Source organism: Silene latifolia, chromosome 11 (assembly GCF_048544455.1).
Source record: "Silene latifolia isolate original U9 population chromosome 11, ASM4854445v1, whole genome shotgun sequence".
NCBI lineage: Eukaryota > Viridiplantae > Streptophyta > Magnoliopsida > Caryophyllales > Caryophyllaceae > Silene > Silene latifolia.
The window spans coordinates 204,619,708-204,638,610 of record NC_133536.1 but is presented as its reverse complement, the minus strand read 5'-3'; the positions used below and the strand labels follow the sequence as shown (position 1 = coordinate 204,638,610).

General features: G+C 38.1%; 3 protein-coding genes across 4 annotated transcripts; 2 read left to right on the top strand and 1 right to left on the bottom strand.

Moving 5' to 3' along the window:
• Positions 1-914: 914 nt before the first annotated feature.
• LOC141614734 (uncharacterized) lies at positions 915-2,674 on the top strand. Its single transcript, XM_074433480.1, has 5 exons — positions 915-919; positions 1,329-1,393; positions 1,513-1,646; positions 1,724-1,870; positions 1,987-2,674. Exons 1-5 carry the CDS (start codon positions 915-917, stop codon positions 2,278-2,280), a joined length of 645 nt encoding a protein of 214 aa, XP_074289581.1. The 3' UTR covers positions 2,281-2,674.
• A 2,958-nt stretch (positions 2,675-5,632) lies between these two features.
• LOC141612406 (ribulose bisphosphate carboxylase/oxygenase activase, chloroplastic-like) lies at positions 5,633-8,912 on the top strand. The gene is made up of 7 exons (XM_074431173.1): positions 5,633-5,832; positions 6,697-7,016; positions 7,329-7,428; positions 7,523-7,608; positions 7,717-8,189; positions 8,275-8,557; positions 8,688-8,912. Exons 1-6 carry the CDS (start codon positions 5,779-5,781, stop codon positions 8,553-8,555), a joined length of 1,314 nt encoding a protein of 437 aa, XP_074287274.1. The 5' UTR covers positions 5,633-5,778; the 3' UTR covers positions 8,556-8,557; positions 8,688-8,912.
• A 97-nt stretch (positions 8,913-9,009) lies between these two features.
• Positions 9,010-18,332, bottom strand: LOC141612405 (pumilio homolog 1-like). Of its 2 annotated transcripts, XM_074431172.1 has the most exons (10): positions 17,398-18,115; positions 16,050-16,144; positions 14,850-15,965; positions 14,610-14,751; positions 14,398-14,505; positions 13,098-13,310; positions 12,903-13,013; positions 11,794-11,988; positions 10,405-10,579; positions 9,010-9,530 (listed from the first exon to the last, which is right to left on the bottom strand). In XM_074431172.1, the coding sequence occupies exons 1-10, from the start codon at positions 17,899-17,901 to the stop codon at positions 9,481-9,483; spliced, it is 2,709 nt and encodes a 902-aa protein (XP_074287273.1). In that variant the 5' UTR covers positions 17,902-18,115; the 3' UTR covers positions 9,010-9,480. The 2 variants fall into 2 exon arrangements, with proteins under 2 accessions (XP_074287273.1, XP_074287272.1); XM_074431171.1 differs by having other exon boundaries at positions 14,850-16,144; positions 17,398-18,332.
• Between the last annotated feature and the right edge of the window lie 571 nt (positions 18,333-18,903).

Here is an 18,903-nt window from a genome sequence, read left to right as displayed (position 1 = left end):
TTTTCCACAGACATAGCAGACAATAGGACCCTTAGCAGCTTTCTGAATCTTAGGAACCGGTTTGGTATGCTTCCCTGGACCATTCTTCTTAGCAGGACCCTGGTTCTTACCCTGACCAACCTTGGCCTTACCCTTACCCTTATATTTCTCAAAGATTAGACGGACCACCGACTCAACCAAATTAGCTTTAACAAAGAAGAATAAAGAGAATGTATCACGATTGACTAGCGGGAAGGTCTTTAAGGCGATTAGCCTCCTCGGTCCTCATATGTCCTATAAGTTCTTTAAGAGACAGGTCTTTCTTTTTGTGCTTAAGTTGGTTTCGGTAATCAGACCAGGAGGGAGGGAATTTCTCTAGCAGAACATTAGCTACGAAAATATCATCAAGTTTCATGCCTTCATTCACAACATCAGCACATAAGTTTTCATAGACATGGACTTGATCCATGATAGGTTTCCGTCGACCATCCGAAATCCCAACCATTTTCCCACAACATATTTCTTTTTCCCGCATCATCACCCCATACTTAGTTTCTAAAGACTCCCAAATAAACTTAGCGAGACTTATTCACAAAGAAATAAGTCGAACAAGGTGTTTGTCATATTATTCAAATGTGCCACCTAGCGCTTTTGTTGTCTTTAACAAATTTTGCAATATCCTCTTCATTAGACTTAACATCCTTAGCAGCAGGAGGGGTCGTCTCAACATCAGTAGGGGTGATAGGTTTAGGCGGGTCAGCAAATAACACATAATCAATTTCTAACTGCTCAAAATACATCAATAATTTCTGGGACCAACGCTTATAGTTGTGACCATCCAACGACTCTAGTTTCGCTAATTCAGGAACAATTTTCGAGATAACAGACATAGCTACTGCAATAATATAATAGTTTTCAAATTGTAAGAAAGGTAAATGCAGTAACTAGAGAAGGACCAGAAATACCAAAAACGGAAGGTAGTGACGTGGTGCGGAACCACTGCCTTGAAAACTATTATTCCGGTACGATCGTGGTGGCGATCAGCAACGACCGGTAGTTCCCCAAGGATTACACTCTGCGCCCCTCGAATCGCCCACTCGAATCGAAGGACTGGAACAGATCGAACTTTACCTGAATATTTAGAGAGACGAAAAGAAAAGAAAGAAGAAGTATCTTTGTAGTTGTGTGTAAAGAGTGAAAGCGATCGCTCTATTTATAGCAAAATAGAGCAAACAGACGGAGCCAAAAAATCGCTTCCATAAAAGCGACGATCGGGACGTATTTAGTGGAAAGATTAACAAGACCCACTAACAGTCACATTTGACTGACTGTTACTCACACACAACTAGGTTGGACAGCCCACTTCACACACAAGCCCAAAAAGATAAAAAGGGGCCTTTGGCCCGCACCACAGGTGCTCTACCCAAGCCCGAGCCCGAACCGGGCCAGCGCGCGCGTGCATGCGTGTTTGGACCCAAACCCACAGGCCCAATACTTCCAACAAAAGCCTGACTGTTACACACAATTAACTAGTGGGAGACAATAGTCAATATAAACTGACCAAGGCAACACTAACCCACCGATGTGGGACAAGTATTGAAAACTTGGATAAACCAAGTTGGCTTTTACAGCCATCTTTTCCAACACTTACTTTATATGCTTTTGAGGTATATACGGAGTATATGATTTGTGTTGCTCACATATAGTCATCATTCACGTTGCTAATCTTTTGTTCATGGTACAGCTTCTTCTTAAGCTAGTCGAGCCTGAGGAAACGCCTGATTTTCCTAGACTGTCAAGGTTGTACCTGGGTAACTGTCATTATGCATGGGAATACATGATAAGCTTGCTAGATAAATCTCCTCAACTTGAAATTGTCGTCTTTGGATGGGTTAGCATCAACTAAATATAGCTTTTTTTTCGTCTTCGTGGAAATTGTCATGTTTTTAACAGTTAAGCATCTAACAAATGTTACGGAATTTTCTCACTCGTGATGCTCTATTTCAGGGCCTTGAAGACTGTGACCATGAATCCCAGTCACTTCCGAATGAACCACTACCCTCCTTTTCATGTCATGCCAAAGTGATTGAAGTGAATCGCTTCGTAGGCTCCGAGTATGCATTATTATACGTAGGGCATCTTCTTAGAAATGCCGGAGCCTTGAAGAAATTGATCTTGCGTAAATTTCACACTGTTGACATGGAGAAAGAACTGCGTATATGCAAGGTTTTGTTGACACTTCCAAAGGCTTCGAAAGACTGTTGTATTGAACTAATTAGTGCAATCCCTCCATGGGATTGATTTCACTGCAGTCATCGGTACATCACTTATCTTGAAATTTCCTCGTAAATTCTGCTAAGTTGCCAGAGAAAGTAGAACTGAAGTCGCTGTTATGATCGTTCATTAATGTTGAAATCATATATGTTCGGAGTATGTTTACTCCAACACTACATATGACTTATGAGCTCACTTACCCGTGTCCAACACTCGACCCTTAGGACATCAGTGTGAGTCTCGGACACTTCTTCTTCGACCAAAAACGTGTCATTTTTTATAAAAGACTTGAGTCCGACACTTGGGCACGTACCAGTATCTGACCCTTCAAAGTTCAAACCAAGTCAGAGTAACATAGCTCTTTTGAATTGGTTACTCAAACTTTTGTATTATGTTTCTTTTGATGATGATCATTAGTTATTGCGAGTATAACACTTGGGTGTTGTTGTAGGTATTTCTCTTAAGCTACATCAATCAAGACAAGCAAAGATGGGTGTTTTCCTTTGGTCAGCGTTGCTCATCCTCTCGAGATTGGGGTGGACTTTGAGTTTGAAGAGCGTGTTCAGACTTCCGTCTTACGCCATCAACACGACGTTGTTTACCGATGCAATTGTTACCATGCTTTAGTTTATGTTATTAGTAGCTCTATGCTGTTTTATGTTGTTGTTTACCGATGCAATTGTTACCATGCTTTAGTTTATGTTATTAGTAGCTCTATGCTGTTTTATGTTGTAGTTTATAGGTATGGTTAGTGAGCCGTACCAGTATAATCTAAAACTCTTTTTTCACAGCTGCCAAAAAAAAAAAAAAAAAAAAAAAAAAAAAATAAAGGTCATGTGATTCATCGTAGTGGAATACTCAAAAGTGATAATAATACTGTAGAAGATTGTTGTTTTTTGTTGGGTACATTTGAGATTGAAACCCCTAAATCCTAAATGGATACTATAATTATAGCCTAGGTAGCACCAAAACGGACACGGACACTTGACACGGCATCCCTTGAAATTTAGGACACGGGACACGTTATTTAAATTTAATAAAATATATATTTTATAATTATAAACGTTCGATTTTATTTTTATAAAAGTATTTGATATTAAATTTAAATAAGTGAAGCTAAAACTTGCCTTGATTATAACTCATTTTCATTTACTATCCAAACGAATTTTAATCAATCTCTTTCGACAGCTCATTTCACGCTTAAAGAACATCATTCACCCCAAATGATATCCAAATGTCATGGACACGCGTCGGACACGGCCGAAATACCATGGACACGCGTCGGACACGTGCCCGAATAAATGTAGAAAGTTAGACACGGCTTTATAGGTGTCCGACACGTTTCGACGTGTGTCCGAGGAGTGTCGGTGTCCGACACGGTGTCGGACACGGGACGACTGGTTAAGAGAAGTGTCCGTGCTACCTAGATTATAGCCCAATGGTAACAATTTAACAACAAATTATCATAGACCGAGCCAAACCCATATTATATGAACACAAACTATTGCATAATACAATTTCATGCTAAGACTAACATAATACAACAATTCTTCTATAGGACCGTCCAATAGCATGGGACTGGCCCAAAAGGAGAATAGTCCATAAATAATATATAATTTTATGTATATTTGAACTTTATCTTGACAATCCGATATCTTATGATGAATACCGACATATTTAAATGTACAAGTTATCAAAATAAATGACTGAGTTCTCAAAATAAAATATTTTTGTACAACTATATTCACTAATTACTTGGGCTTTGTGTTATTGGGCTGGTCTTATGTATAAAATGGTCCTACGCAATAATTTGTGAACATTTATATATTGACAACTTATTATTTATACTAATAACTTTCATATTTAAATATTTTAGTATCGATTAATAAAAATAAAATTAAAATCTAAATATAATAATAAAAAAAATACTCCGTAATAGCGATTTATCAAGGCAAATAAAATTAATAGCTAAGGAAATTAATTAATAGTGTGTTTTTAGTGATTGGGACTTGGAAAGAACTAGAGAGAAAATTGAAGGCTCACATAAAAAAGGGCCACAATAATGTGACAAAGCTCATTGGCATTATTATGTGTAATTGTGTATGTGGGGGATAAGAAGCAAAAACGAGAGATTCAAATAGGAAGAGCTAAAAACAGAAATTTCTAGAGATGGGATAAAATCTAGATTCCTATTGTATGACAAACTTGCAAAACAATGACACTAGTGAAAATGAAATCAAACAAGGCTAGTCTAATTATGTTGAAGTGAAATGCAAATTTGTGGTTAGCAAAGCAAGAGACTAATTAATCCCACAAGGTTTATGTTGAACTTTGTTTAAAATTGATAGCATAACTTGAAAAATTTTGAAGGGGGGAAAAATTATTCGAGTGTGTTTTATAAAATTTATAAACTGAAGTATTGATTATTTTAATCTTTATATACGTTTAATAAGTTTTAGGCACTTAGCTCCCGCTCAAAGCAACAGAAATCTATCATTGTTACTCATGATCTGTTACTCATGATCGGGTACAACTCTCATTCCTTTCTGAAAATAATTCATATGTAGATGCATTTTATCTTCATACTTCGTTAAAGTTGGGTAAGATTAAGCTTATTCAGGTAAATCTTATAACATGTAAGTACGAAATCAGATTGACATCTTCATTTTTATTCTAAGACCATCTCTTCCCGAATGAGTTACAACAATAAGTACGTTGAAACGACCGAAACTCAAAACGAACTCATTCTATGTTATATTGTTATGCACTGCATTGTAGTTCGATAAAATGGTTTTACTTAAGATCAATTGCATCTAATTATGCAGATAATTAGTCTTGTTTAAGACTGTATTAACTTAAAACCTTCTACAACTATCTTTTATTCCCAGTTCTATTATAATCGTGTATGAGAACCGTCTTAAATTCAGACAGTTTTAATTAAGAATTTGTATTATGCAAAGCAAGATCAACAAAAGCAAAAAGAGACACAAGCACTCCACAAGTTAACCAAACATAACAAGTGGAGAGGAGTGAAACTAAATTTCCAACCTCAAAGAGCTACCAATTAACAATAGGTCTTACTTGTGACGAGTCAAGTATCACCCATATGGGTAAATAAGACAAAAAGTAGAATGCATAGGGAATCACAAATAATTTGTCTTTATCCTCCCATGTGGGTTTTATTTGACCCGTCACAAGCTTGTGAGTTGTGACGGATATCGGCCGTCAGAAATGAGAATTTGTGACCAATTAAAAGCATTGAAATTTCTAAACAAACCCAATGATGCCACGTGGCAACAGAGTAATCTTGAGTGTGTGGAAGTTGGGATCCCAAGGCTAATCCAAAATGCCACATCAGCAAATATATGGTACACAACATTTTTTTTGCTATAAAAGTCCATACACTATCAACTCTGCCTCTCACCCTCAAACTGTTTAAGCTCAAACGTAGCATACAAAATCTCCCTTGTACTTCCTTAACTTTTCGACTTCTCGGAAATTTCGTCGTTGGCCTTAGCACTATCGATGGCTACTTCCGCTGCCACTGCTGCTACCATTGGGGCCGTTAACAGGGCACCCGTAAGTCCTTTCCTTTTAATTTATCGTTAAACATCTCTAAAGTTCGGATTCTTGGAACATTATGTCGTATCAGAAAACCGTCTTTTTGTGTTTTTAATAAAAAATTGAGATTGGGACATGTGATCCCTTAGTTAATACTTCCTCTGTCTTGGTTGTTTTGTATATTACTCGCTAATTGTTTGTTGTTACTTCGTATGAAACAATCTCAAAATGTGTTGTGCTCGACTATTATAAAGAATCTTGTACCGATGTGCATACATAAAGAGTTCAAGTCTCGTACTCGACTATTTTACTAAAGTGCCTATATTTTTCATTTAAAGCAGAGTTTCTAACTATCTTAGTCACGTTGAGTGTCGACTCAGAGTAACACACTATAATCGAAACTTAAATTTTGTGCTAAAAGACGATTTTACATAACCCGGCTCGAGGGTCAGACCAAATAACTCGACCCAAACCCTACCAGTAAGTGGATTATACATCTGATGTAGTACATCAGATGGTATAATTTTTGAGCATTAAGTTAAAGTTTTTGAGTTTTAATTTGAAAATTTTGAGTTTTATTAATTATAAAGTTTTTGAGTTTATTTATTTAAAAATTAATCTCAAAAAGTTACATTATAACTCAAAAAAATTACATATAAACTCAGGAAAATTTGATTTTTGACATTATAAAACTAAAATGTAATTATAAACTCTATACAACTCAAAAAAAATACACAAAAACTCAAAAATTCATTAAGTGTGAGGTAGTACAATCCTTTTTCTCAAACCCTACCCGCACCTAAATTGAGGACCGAAATAATCTAACCTGAAACCCATATTGACCTGACCCTATTTAACCCGACACAATTGTTTAATCTGCAGTTGAACTTGAATGGCTCAAATGCCGGAGTATCACTCCCAAGCTCAGCCTTCATGGGAAGCACCTTAAAGAAGATATCAAGCATGCGGGTTCCAAGTGCTAAGGCCTCCTCCATGAGCATTCGAGCCATGGCCGACTACAGCGAGGAAAAGCAGACTACCAAGGACAGATGGGCTGGTTTAGCCACTGACCTCTCTGATGATCAGCTCGACATCAGAAATGCCAAAGGTCATGTTGACAGTCTCTTCCAAGCACCCATGAACTCTGGCACTCATGTTCCGATTATGTCCTCCTTGGAGTACGAGTCCCTAGGACTCCGAAAGTATGTTCTTTTCCCCTCTTCCCTCGACTTTTACCAATTTCATCATACTGGCTCTTATATATTTCTTTACGTTCTTTAAAATAACCCTCGCAAATAAAAAAGAAAATGTAAATAAATAAATTACTCATCCTGCTCAGTGGTGGAGCTAGGGGGGCTAGCAGGGGCGCTCCCCCACCCCCGTCAGATGAAATTTCAGTTAAAATTTCCGATTTTTTTTCGAGTGTACCTTATATCATTACTACTTCGCCCCCCTCCTCCACCCAAACTTGAATCCTGGCTCCGGCACTGATTATTCATGCTTGTTTTATATAGGTTGGACAATAGAGTGGGTGATTTCTATATCGCGCCGGCCTTCATGGACAAGCTTGTAGTTCACATTGCCAAAAACTTCATGAGCTTGCCAAACATTAAGGTATATTATCGGTTAAGCCAATTTCGATCTCAAATTCTCAATCTTTCGAGTTTTGACTGTAAACTAAGGTAATTTCTGTGAAATTTGTTATTAGGTTCCCCTCATCTTGGGTATCTGGGGAGGCAAAGGTCAAGGTAAATCCTTCCAATGTGAACTTGCCTTCGCCAAGATGGGAATCAAGTAAGTCCGTCAATCAATCAATCAATCAATCAAACAATCAGAATACGCTAATTTATTAAAAATAGAAATTGATCTAATTATATTGCTTACCAAATGTACTTGAAACAGCCCCATCATGATGAGTGCCGGAGAATTGGAAAGTGGAAACGCGGGAGAGCCAGCTAAGTTGATCAGGCAAAGGTACCGTGAGGCGGCTGACATCATAGCCAAGGGAAAGATGTGTGCCCTCTTCATCAATGATCTCGATGCTGGTGCTGGTCGAATGGGCGGAACAACCCAATACACTGTCAACAATCAAATGGTTAACGCCACGCTTATGAACATTGCTGACAACCCTACCAATGTCCAGCTCCCGGGTATGTATAACAAACAGGAGAATGCCCGTGTTCCCATCATCGTCACTGGTAATGATTTCTCGACTTTGTACGCTCCCCTTATTCGTGATGGGCGTATGGAGAAGTTTTACTGGGCTCCTACTCGTGAGGACCGTATTGGTGTTTGCTCTGGTATCTTTAGGACTGACAATGTCTCTGAGGAAGATGTTGTCAAGCTCGTTGACGCCTTCCCTGGCCAATCCATTGGTAAGTCCATAATATCAATATTATCGAGTTTTCACCTATTCTATCGAAAACTACAGTTTCTTATGGTGCTTGTATCGTCGTGTAGATTTCTTCGGTGCCTTGAGGGCTAGGGTGTATGATGACGAGGTGAGGAACTGGGTTAACAGCGTTGGAATTGACAATATTGGGAAAAAGCTGGTGAACTCGAGGGATGGACCCGTCACCTTCGAGCAACCCAAAATGACCTTGAGCAAGCTACTCGAGTATGGAAACATGCTTGTCCAAGAACAAGAGAATGTGAAGAGAGTTCAACTTGCTGACAAGTACTTGAGTGAGGCCGCTCTCGGAGATGCTAACCAAGACGCCATTGAAAGAGGAACTTTTTAGGAGTAAGTGTCTCTGTGTCTAACCCCAGGCTCACATCTATCTATCTAATTAATAATTTAACCAATTCCGAAAAAAAATATTTACTGCAATATTATCACTGATGGTATAAATAAATTGTCTTCTAAATTGCAGGAAAAGCATCTAAACAAGGTAAATTCGAGAGCCAGAAGGGTGTACTGACCGAAAATTATTAACGTTTTGAGGGACCAGGAAAATGTGCTCTTTGTGTCTTTGGATTTTCAATTTGTAGTAATGTTTTCTTGTTTTTGTGAATTATTGTCCTGTAATTTTGTGTCAAAATTCACATTCGCCTTCTAAAACCGTTGTGAAATATATTTGTGTCAATTTTAGTCTAAAGTCGCAAAGCCATTAACCGACTTCTACCTTAAACTAAAACGCAAAAATTGACCGTAATAATAACTTTAAGCATAGAAATACAGCATAAGAAAAAAGATGTCCAAAAGGTTGTCCGATGACATTAAGCATAGAAATACAGCATCAAAGTATCCTGAGAAAAATGTTCTTTGACGGAGAAAATTACGGGGAAATGGGAAACTTACAGCCTCTCTTAGTTCTAACAAAGGCTCCCTCATTCTGCAGCTAGTAACATTCTGTACAGCCTCACCGGTCACAAATTTACTAACCTCTCCATTTCTCTATACACCCTCGAACCATATACAGTAAGTTGCGAGGGGGCATTCGATACATTCTTGTACCATTTGGAGCCTCAAAACTAACCTGATTCTAGGTATACGTATAATCCTCGATAAAACTACAATTTACATGTTTTAAAGTACAACTAACAAACTTTATTTCTCGGTTCGGCTTCTCGTCCAACCTTTAATAAATAGACAAGAGCCACAACATTCATAAAGAACACAAAAGTGCAGAGAGTCTTAGTTAGCTGCACAACACCTTTTCTCTCCTATGCCACTGGAGAAGCAGGGTACGCGTTCTGCAAACTGATCCTTCTCTCTGCAAAAACACATGGGAGTTGTGATTATCGACAAAGTAGTGTCATTATCGACAATTTTGAGTAGAAAGGTCAAACCGAACTAGCTAGAAACATTGTCGTGTAGACAGGTTGACAAAGACTAATACGAGATTACAAAGGAGGGCGATTAATCGATTATCCATAGGGCTCTAATCGTGATATTAATATCCGCCTAGGTAGCACGGGCACTCCTAACTAGTCGTCCCGTGTCCGACGCCGTGTCCGACACCCGACACTCGTCGGACACACGCCTAAACAGTGGCGGAGTCAGGATTTTAAGTCAGCGGGGGCGAAAGGGTAATATTATAAGGGGACCTCGAAAAAACTCGAAAAATTTAACTAAAAATTTCGAAATTTCATGGGATGTCGTATCATGTGTCCGTGTCCGTTTTGGTGCTACCTCGATATCCGCCGCATAGTAAATCGCAAGTTCAATAAGTTACAAAGGTTATCACAACTGCATTCTGAAATCAGTCTCAAAACGAGATATTGCCCAATTTCTATGCATATGTTTTTGTACAGAAGTAGACATGTTATATAGTACATGAGGTCCTTGGGACACTGAAATCTAATTTGCCCGTGCACGTTGCCTAATTAATATGGTAAATAATCTAGATTCTAATATTAATTATTATTATTATTATTATTAAAAGATTTAATTGGACACCGGTACCAAAGTTTTGTGGGTTTATCACAGGATTCAATATCTACCAAATATGTTTCTTAAACCAATTTCACCCAGAATTGCGCTAACTTCAGGGGTTGAGGTAAGCAGTTCTAAGAAGAGAGTTCCGTACGTCAGCTAAAGGGCTCTTAGCTTAAATATTAACATGCAAGAAAAGTTGACGTAATTACCTCCAGCAGCAACAAGTTTCTCTACACGAGCAACAATATGCTTTCCATATGTATACTTCTTCAGGGCATTCAAGTGATTCTTTATTCGTGAAAGGATAACCTCAAGTTGCTGGTCATCACAAGTTTCCAGCACTTTCTGAACAACATAGTTCGCAAACTGATCTTTCATCAACACCTGAACAAAAAAATAAACGACCCCACACAAAAAATAGTCTGAGTAAAGGGCTCACTGAATGAGAATTAGAGGACCAACTTGTGACGAATGCCAAGGTTGTGGTATAACATTTTTTTTCTAACGTGTGCCCTAAGGCTAAGGCCACACGCTAATAATCGTCTACCCAATTGATAACAACACAAATTCAAATCATCTAACTAAAATAAAGATCTTTTCAAATAAAAAAAAAATTAAATGAAGAACCTCCAAATTTTTTGCCTAATTTACTTGGTTGTTTCCGGTCACCTCTCTTCTAATTATTAACTTATCTCTTGTCATTTTAACTGACACAATTTAAAATCATTTACGGCATCTTCGTCTAATTGTCTCCTCCCCCCTACCAACCTGCTATTATGCTTACACGGCGACCATGGCCATCACTTTCTCGACGAATCAGACCCTACCTGGCTCAAAATTGTACGGAGATGTAATTTCTTACCACCTCAACGACCTCATTCGTACCTAAAGTAATGTTTTTTGGAAATTTTACGGTCGCAGAACTGTCAGAAACTATCGGAAAAGGGCTTAGGTTTCAATTTCTGCCCTGGAAATTGAACCCTAAGACCTCTCTTGGCAAATGGCAACCCATAACATAAACTGAGAAAAGTGGACACCAACGAGGGTGTCGGAACGCCGACAGAAATGGAAATCATAGGCATACAAAGGGAATGGCTGAATGTATGTAGGATGCTGGATGCTAGCCAAGAGGAGGAAGTAATGGAGTAAGAGAAAAGATACTGTATACGCACAACAGGGGAAAAGGGAAATAGGATGGTAAGAGACTAAGAGGTGACTAAATGATAGGAGGGAGAAAAATTATGTTAATTATATAAATTTTCCAAGAGTTTTCCGTAATTTAATTATAAAGATTATATACGTTAGGAAAACCGACGATATAATATAGTTTTGTTACTTTAATTAAACTCCCAATATGAAAAAATGCACTTCCTGTAGTGTTTCCACATTTAAATTAAAGGTCCACAGACACAATTACTCCTTCTGTCCCACTATTAATTTTCTTCTGAATTTGGATTATCCTACTATGAATGCTATTCTCTATACTTTTTACTATTCGATTATATACGTAGGCTACTGTGCAAAAAAAAAACGAAAAAAGAACGTAGTGGGACAGACAGAGTGAGACATCAATGATGATTGATTTTAAAGGTGCAAACCTGAAGCGGCTCATTATCATCACTAGATCCGAGCATTTCATTAACTATGTTACACCGCTCTGTTGCATCCCCAAATGCTAGGCACTTCTCTATAACATTTGAAGCAAACTTCTGCTGACTCATTTGGACAATCTTCCCAGTTAATTTGTTGATAATAGCAGTGCGTTCATCCGGCCTTCCATGCTCCAGTACATGCTGTAGTATTAATAAGTCAATGTCAAGCGTATCTCAAGGTCATGGGTTAATGCATGAATTTGTGTACCCCTCCCCATGCAATCAAGTAATCAAGACACATCAAGTAACAACTTGGACAGTAACTTTAGTAAAAACTTTACGACCAATTAGATTAAAGACATAAGCTATGACCTAGATCCTCAAGACATGGTTGGATAGACATCTCATCACCAACTATATGAGTATCCCAGAGACTAATACATGGACTGCAGAATGGTGAGCGATCGACAAAAGGAGATTGTGTAACTTGACCCGAAAGATTTTTACCCAAGAAAGGACCGTAATGATTAATGATAAAATCAGAGGACTACAGACATTTAAATTTGCATACCTATAGGATTAGTATTCAGGGCCAAAATATATGAGTATATATTTTCACAATGCACGAGTTTGGGAGATTACATGAGTGTGCGAGTGCGTATATGGGCTCATACTTGGAAAGAAAAAAAGGTACTCATATCTCATTAGATGTAAACAGGATGTCAAGATACACTAGAGAATGACCATATTCCACTAGCTGCTATCAACCCATGAGCCTAAGTAATGCAGTAATAAATGCCAAGTGTTTAGGGAAACGCTAGAGAATGACCATATTTGCTTTTTGCTACCAATCCATGAGCCCAAGTAATGCAGTAATAAATGATAAGTTTTGAGGCAAACTAGACAACTAGTATACGATCTCATTGTCAAAAGGTAAGACAAAAAAAGCATCCAGAAAAGGGAACAATTTACCCGTAATCCAGCACATTCAAACTTCAATTGCATGTTACAGACATTCTGGAATTAAGCAGTTACGATCTGATAGCTGTCATAACTTTCTAGATTGTTACTCTATTAATTCTCAAGAATTAAGGTATGAATAAGTTTTAACATACCTGGACAACATAATTTCCATACTGGTCCTGAGCCAACATGCAAACAGACTGCATGATTTCATCCATCACTATTTGCTGGGTTGTAGCGCTATGGCAGTGTTCCAGAACTCTCTGTACACCAAAACAGAACTACTTACAAAACCTTACTTTTCCTAGTAACCATTAACTTCAAATAAACAAGGTTAAATGCTTAACCTGAATAACACGACACCCATAAGGATGAGTTGACAACGTAACAACTTGATCATAAAATATTGTTATGATGAACTGGATCGCATCTTCGGGTATGCATTCAATGCACTTTTGAATCACATGATTTCCATTTTGATCACGTACACAACGCATTATGTGCCCATCTAGTTCAACTACCATCTTCTTTTGTTGGTCCAGATCAACAACTTCAATTGCCTATAATACAAAATGAACGGGCAATAGATGTCAGATGACACTACTTTTTAGGCTAATGAAAGCATTTTTCACAAAAATAGTCGCGTCCTACAATCTAACACCGTATTGCATCTGATACCTCTAGGTAGACCAGGCAATCAAGCCAGGTCTGGTCATTTCATTTAGGCATTACTTTGAATAATGATTATTAAGAAAACAAAATACTCCGTAGTCATTTGGGGTGTTTTTGGGTAATTCAACATCATCTTATTTCACAATCAGGTCATTTACGATCAGGTTGTCTTAGGTTCAAGTCTACCTTGGGTTGTACTTCTCAACAGATTGTGTCATTCAGGACAGGTCAGTTTTGCCAAGTTAAGCTACAAGAGAGCCAAATAGCTTTACCCTAGTAACCTTTGTTACCACCTGTAGCCCTTTTTGAAAAATAAATACAAACCTAGTAAAACAAAAACAAAACACCCCTCCTAAACATCCGAGGACTAGAAATGATACTTTATCCAACCATTAAGAGACAAAAAATGTGAATCACTTCATTCACTTGAAAACAATTCCTTTTTTGGCATGGATACTAAACGCTCTGTGGTAACTGGTGACTAGGTACTAGAATCTCCCCGTGTAGATACGAGATGCGCTATTTTTGCGAACAAATATATTTTTTTAAAATAATTTTTTGCAACGGTACCACAGCTTGGAATGAAAAAGGACTAACATGTAGATGAGTGAAAGCTAGGATAAAGTAGCGCAGAGAAGGGATAATAGAACTAGAACCAAAAAACTACCGAATTTGAATTGTAGTACGCCTTGCTAGCTAGTAGCTACGCCCTGTCTACAAAGGCTATCAAAGTGCACCTGGGGGAGTTTTGGCTTAAGCCTCACTCTGTCACTCAGCCTCGGGCTCATGCTTTGCTCACGTGCGTTTTTTTTTTAAGCAAGCATGGATAGGATTATTATTATTAATAGATAGACTGAATACTCCAAAATCATAACAGTGAAGATAGAAAACTCACAGCAAACCATATTCTAATAATTATTCAACCGTTACAGGAAGTGTTACCATAAGCTTAAAAATACATCATCGGCACTATACCTTCTGAATAACTCGACACCCGTACATCTGAAGGCTAAGTGTCAAGACATGACCCGTCAGTTTGTCTGCCAGTTCTCTGATTTGCGACGCAGACCCATGCTCAAAAAACTGAGAAGAAAACAGTTTCACCACTTCTGTAAGGTCTTATTCGGATCTAGTGCTCCAAAAACTAACAAATGCCAGTATAGAAAGACAAATTACATAAAGATTACCTTCTGGACCACATAGTTACCAAAAACATCTGTCATTAGCGACAATGCTTGAGGGAAGATTTCGTGAAAAACCATATCCTTCTCATCTGAAGTGGCGGTTTCAAGTTTTTGCTGGATGAAACGACTCCCATATTGATCAGCGCTGAAACATTTTATATAAACGGATTAATATTTCAACGTTAACTATGTCAACGTCATTGAACAGACAGAAACAGAAAAAGAAAGTAAGAAACTGCAGACCTGAACTCAACAACATGATTGGCAATTTCAGCGAGCTCAAAACACCTAGTCTTATTGCCTTTGAATTCATCAAGGAGGGAAGATCCAAAACTCTGCTCCATAAACGCACCAACTTCAGATCGCCAATTCCCCATCATGCCAGCAGCTAAGTTCCTCATCCCAGATGGCATCCTCATGTTACGCTCATGTCTTAAAGGACTACCAGGTCCCATATGAGAGCTATGAAGAAGTGGATTTGCTTGACGATTTCCAGCATACCCTGCCCCCATCCCAAAAGCCGAATTACCATAATAACCAGGATTCATTCCAGCAGATTTCCCCAAGTATGGTCGACCAGACTCTAATGTGCCTAAATATGCTTTTTGAAGTGTCAGCAGATCCATGCCAGAAATGTCTCCATCAATGGAAGGGTCGCCAAAAGCTGCCAGCTGAGCGGCAGCAGCATAATCACCTGACGACATATAGTGATGATACAAGGCATCCAACCGGGATAGCTGAAGACCATTCCTTGGAGAGTGACTCCCTCTACTATAATTTTCCAGCTGAGCAGCCATTATGTTTGCACGTGAAGATAGACCACCGTCCAAAGCTCTAGAATCCATACCAAGCTGGCCAACCATCATTGATGCAAGAGCAGGGTTGATGTTGTGCCCACTCAAACTGTAATTGGGTATAGCCGAGCTTGGGCTACCAACGCTATGAAAGTATGAAGGGGAGTTTGGCCCACCGTGTTTGTGATGATCAACTAACCCATCGGACCTCATAAAGTAGTTCTGATCCATACCATTACCATTACTGGTATATGAACCAATAGAATTTAGTTGCGAATTTGTCTTAATACGGTTATAATCACCATGTACATTGAAAAGGTTTTGATGGTCCATATGAGGATCAACAGAAAGGTTCATGCCAGACAAAGCACCTACAAGATCAGCAGCACACCCTCCACCATTTGAAGAGCCATGAAGTGCAATTGGACTATTGACACTCCTTTTATCCATAGAGTTGACCCTTCCCTCACCAGCTGTCGGTATCCTAGGACTTGGCGCTCTAGCTACAAGTTGGGGATCGGGAGTGGTGCTCCTAGACAATGAAGCACCTAAAGCAGAAGCATAACTGAGAGAAGCAGAGACACTAGTGTTAGTGCCTTGTACATCTCCACCAGAATGTACAGCATCTGACGATGAAAGAGGAGCTAACTTAGCCTCGGAAGTTGCAATGTTCTCGTCAAAAGCACTGCGGCTAGCTGGACGTAAAGGAAGTCTCGAAGCAGTGGTGGAATTATTCAAATCATCCTGATTTAGAAAATCATTCCATAAATATTGATACTCGATTACTTACTCGATGACATCCAACATAAAGACAACTCCATACACGAACACAGATTTTAAATTAACAAATACAGAAGAAATCAGGCAATACACTAGAGCTGGAGGCAAAAGAAATACTTGGACTACAAGGTCGTCAAATTACATCTTCACATGGAGATAAAAATCAAATTCATGAATAACATTAATTCGGCATCAAGGTTTAAGAAATAGGATATCAACCATCACCAATGCCATAAAACTACAGCCACTCTGCAGCCGATAAAATTTATGATTTCAGTCCTTCCCTGTAAGTCAAAACTGAAACTACGAACCAAAGACTTAGTACCAAAAGCTATTGATTGACTATTCTAATGTTTTACTCGTAACAATTTTGCCTACATTGTCTTCAATTGCTGCAAAAATAACACCAAACGCCTTGAGATAGCTTGTGGCATATTAATAAAAGATACTCCAAATCAACTCTATATAATTTTGACATGTCGTTTTCTATGTTCAAAAAACAATTAACGTCGATTAATCACAATCACAACCAATCACCAACTATCACTATCAAACATACATGGCAAGAAAACAAAATAAGCCAACAACTTGATCAATCAAATAACCAAAACACCACCCAAAAAACAATCTTTACCAAACTCAAAACCAATAACCTTATAAGCACACCATTAATACACTAAAACAACAGAAACACAACGAATTTAAATTTACCTTACAAACCCAATTAATTTGCTAAAATCACGACTCAAACAAAGTTACCATACAACCACATTTAATTCGCTAAAAACGCGACTAAAATACAACGAATTCAAATTTACCATACAAATATCATAAATTCGCGGCAAAAACAGGACTAAAACACAACGAATCCCTAATTTACCTTCTAAAGACAATTAATTTGCTACAACCAGCCACTAAAACACAGCAAATTCAAATTTACCTTATCAACACAATTAATCCGCCAAACCTAAATTCAAATTCACCTTACAAACACAATTAATTCGCTAAAACCGCGTCTGAAACACAACAAATCCAGATTTATCTTGCAAACACACTTAATTCAATAATACCGCCAGTCTGCAACTAAAACACAACGAATCCAAATTTACCGTGTGCAAACACAATTAATTCGTTAAAACCGCAACTAAAACACAACAAATCGGAATTCTACCAACGACGATTTCAAAATATAAACAACCTACTTACAAAATCTTTACCTGAATAATTTCCGCAATGCTCTTCTCCCTACTTCCTAACCCTAACCCTAATCCTAACCCAGGCAATCCAACACCATTCCATTCACTTTGATCACCATTAACACCATTACCATTTCCGACTCCGTTGTTATAACTACTACCGCCATTAAACTCACTTAATCTACCATTACTATCATTATTATTATTATTATTATTCATCGATTTTCTACGGTCGCCAATTCCACCAAGTCCGCCACCGCATTGTCGCGAAAATCGCCAATCCTCTTTCGACCGCAACGGTGGCGGTAACCTAGGGTTTAAATTAACATTCGAATAGTAATAATTTACGTAATTCGGATCATTCAAAACTTCCTCACTTATAACCTCTCTCCTTTCTCCAGCGATCAGAGATTCTCCTCCGCCGTAAAAACTACCGGCAGCCGTCGGCGGCGCCGACGGACTTCGAAAAATCTCGTAACTACTAGACTTTTCCATCAATTCATCACCGTAATTGATCGACATCATATTATTCCATAAAACAAAAAAATCAAAGTTTTTGAAAAAGATCGAATTTTTGAGCTGAAGATTGAAACTTTTTAAGACGAAACAAAAGATAAATTAACGGCGAAGATTAAACGAAGTTAAGATTAGGAATTAAATTAATTGATTTTTGATAAATCCTTTGAATTTAGGGTTTTCGCCATTGCAGTTGTTTTGAGGTTGTTATATTAGTGAGCTTGAGAAGAGGGGGGAAGGGAGTGAAGTAGGAGTTAAGTGAAGGGAAAATCTGTACCGTTGGATTTTGAGATGGACGATTGAGATTGAAGGAGAAGGTGAGTGAGATTTGTTATTACAAACGGTAAAGGTGGCTGGGCTTTTCATTGCGTCTTTCTTTCATTACTAGTTTAGGGTTTTTCTTGGTTTGAGTTGAAGAAAAAATAAAAATTAATTATAAATTTAAGGTAATTTTTGAAAGAAAAAAAATTAAAATTAAGTTAATATTTTGTACTGTATTTCTGAGAATAAAAATTTAGATAGAACTCACGTGGCAATCGAGTCGAGCATGGTCATTGTTCGCCGTCAACCCATATATAGTCGTATTAGACTTGGATCACACTAGTTGAGTGAGCAATCAGCGTACCCTTTCGGATCGAGTTGGATTTGGGTCAGGCTATATCAAGTCGGGTCGTTTGAGGTCAGTTGATGTGTGAAGACTGCTCGGATTCGAGTTGCAACTTATTGGATCTAGCTACTTTATCATATTAATTCAATTTTTACCAATAAGTTTAGTTTTCGACCATTATTTAGTTAATTACTCTGTTATTGAGTCAACATATCAACTTAAACATTAAACCGCTTTCACTTGGATTAATGTTAAGCTTCATAATTGTCTTGTCATCAATCTTATCGAGTCAGTATTAGGTCGAGTCGGGTTTGGAAATTTCTAAATTTTCGGGTTCTATCGGGCCGACTTTTTGGCGATTCAGATTAAATATGTTGGCTCTAACGTGAGTCAAAGGAATTATT

What these genes read in the sequence shown, in the direction of transcription:
- LOC141614734 (XM_074433480.1), top strand. An exon ending in GCCTTTGGCCCGCACCACAG is followed by an intron (nt 1,394 to 1,512) that starts GTGCTCTACCCA and finishes ACAATTAACTAG; the next exon opens with TGGGAGACAATAGTCAATAT. An exon ending in AAATTGTCGTCTTTGGATGG is followed by an intron (nt 1,871 to 1,986) that starts GTTAGCATCAAC and finishes GCTCTATTTCAG; the next exon opens with GGCCTTGAAGACTGTGACCA.
- LOC141612406 (XM_074431173.1), top strand. Translation starts at nt 5,779, where the DNA reads ATGGCTACTTCCGCTGCCACTGCTGCTACCATTGGGGCCGTTAACAGG. An exon ending in TGAGCTTGCCAAACATTAAG is followed by an intron (nt 7,429 to 7,522) that starts GTATATTATCGG and finishes ATTTGTTATTAG; the next exon opens with GTTCCCCTCATCTTGGGTAT. An exon ending in TTCGCCAAGATGGGAATCAA is followed by an intron (nt 7,609 to 7,716) that starts GTAAGTCCGTCA and finishes TACTTGAAACAG; the next exon opens with CCCCATCATGATGAGTGCCG.
- LOC141612405 (XM_074431171.1), bottom strand. Translation starts at nt 17,901, where the DNA reads ATGATGTCGATCAATTACGGTGATGAATTGATGGAAAAGTCTAGTAGT. An exon ending in GCATTGCGGAAATTATTCAG is followed by an intron (nt 16,145 to 17,397) that starts GTAAAGATTTTG and finishes TTTCTAAATCAG; the next exon opens with GATGATTTGAATAATTCCAC. An exon ending in GTAACTATGTGGTCCAGAAG is followed by an intron (nt 14,506 to 14,609) that starts GTAATCTTTATG and finishes TTTTCTTCTCAG; the next exon opens with TTTTTTGAGCATGGGTCTGC.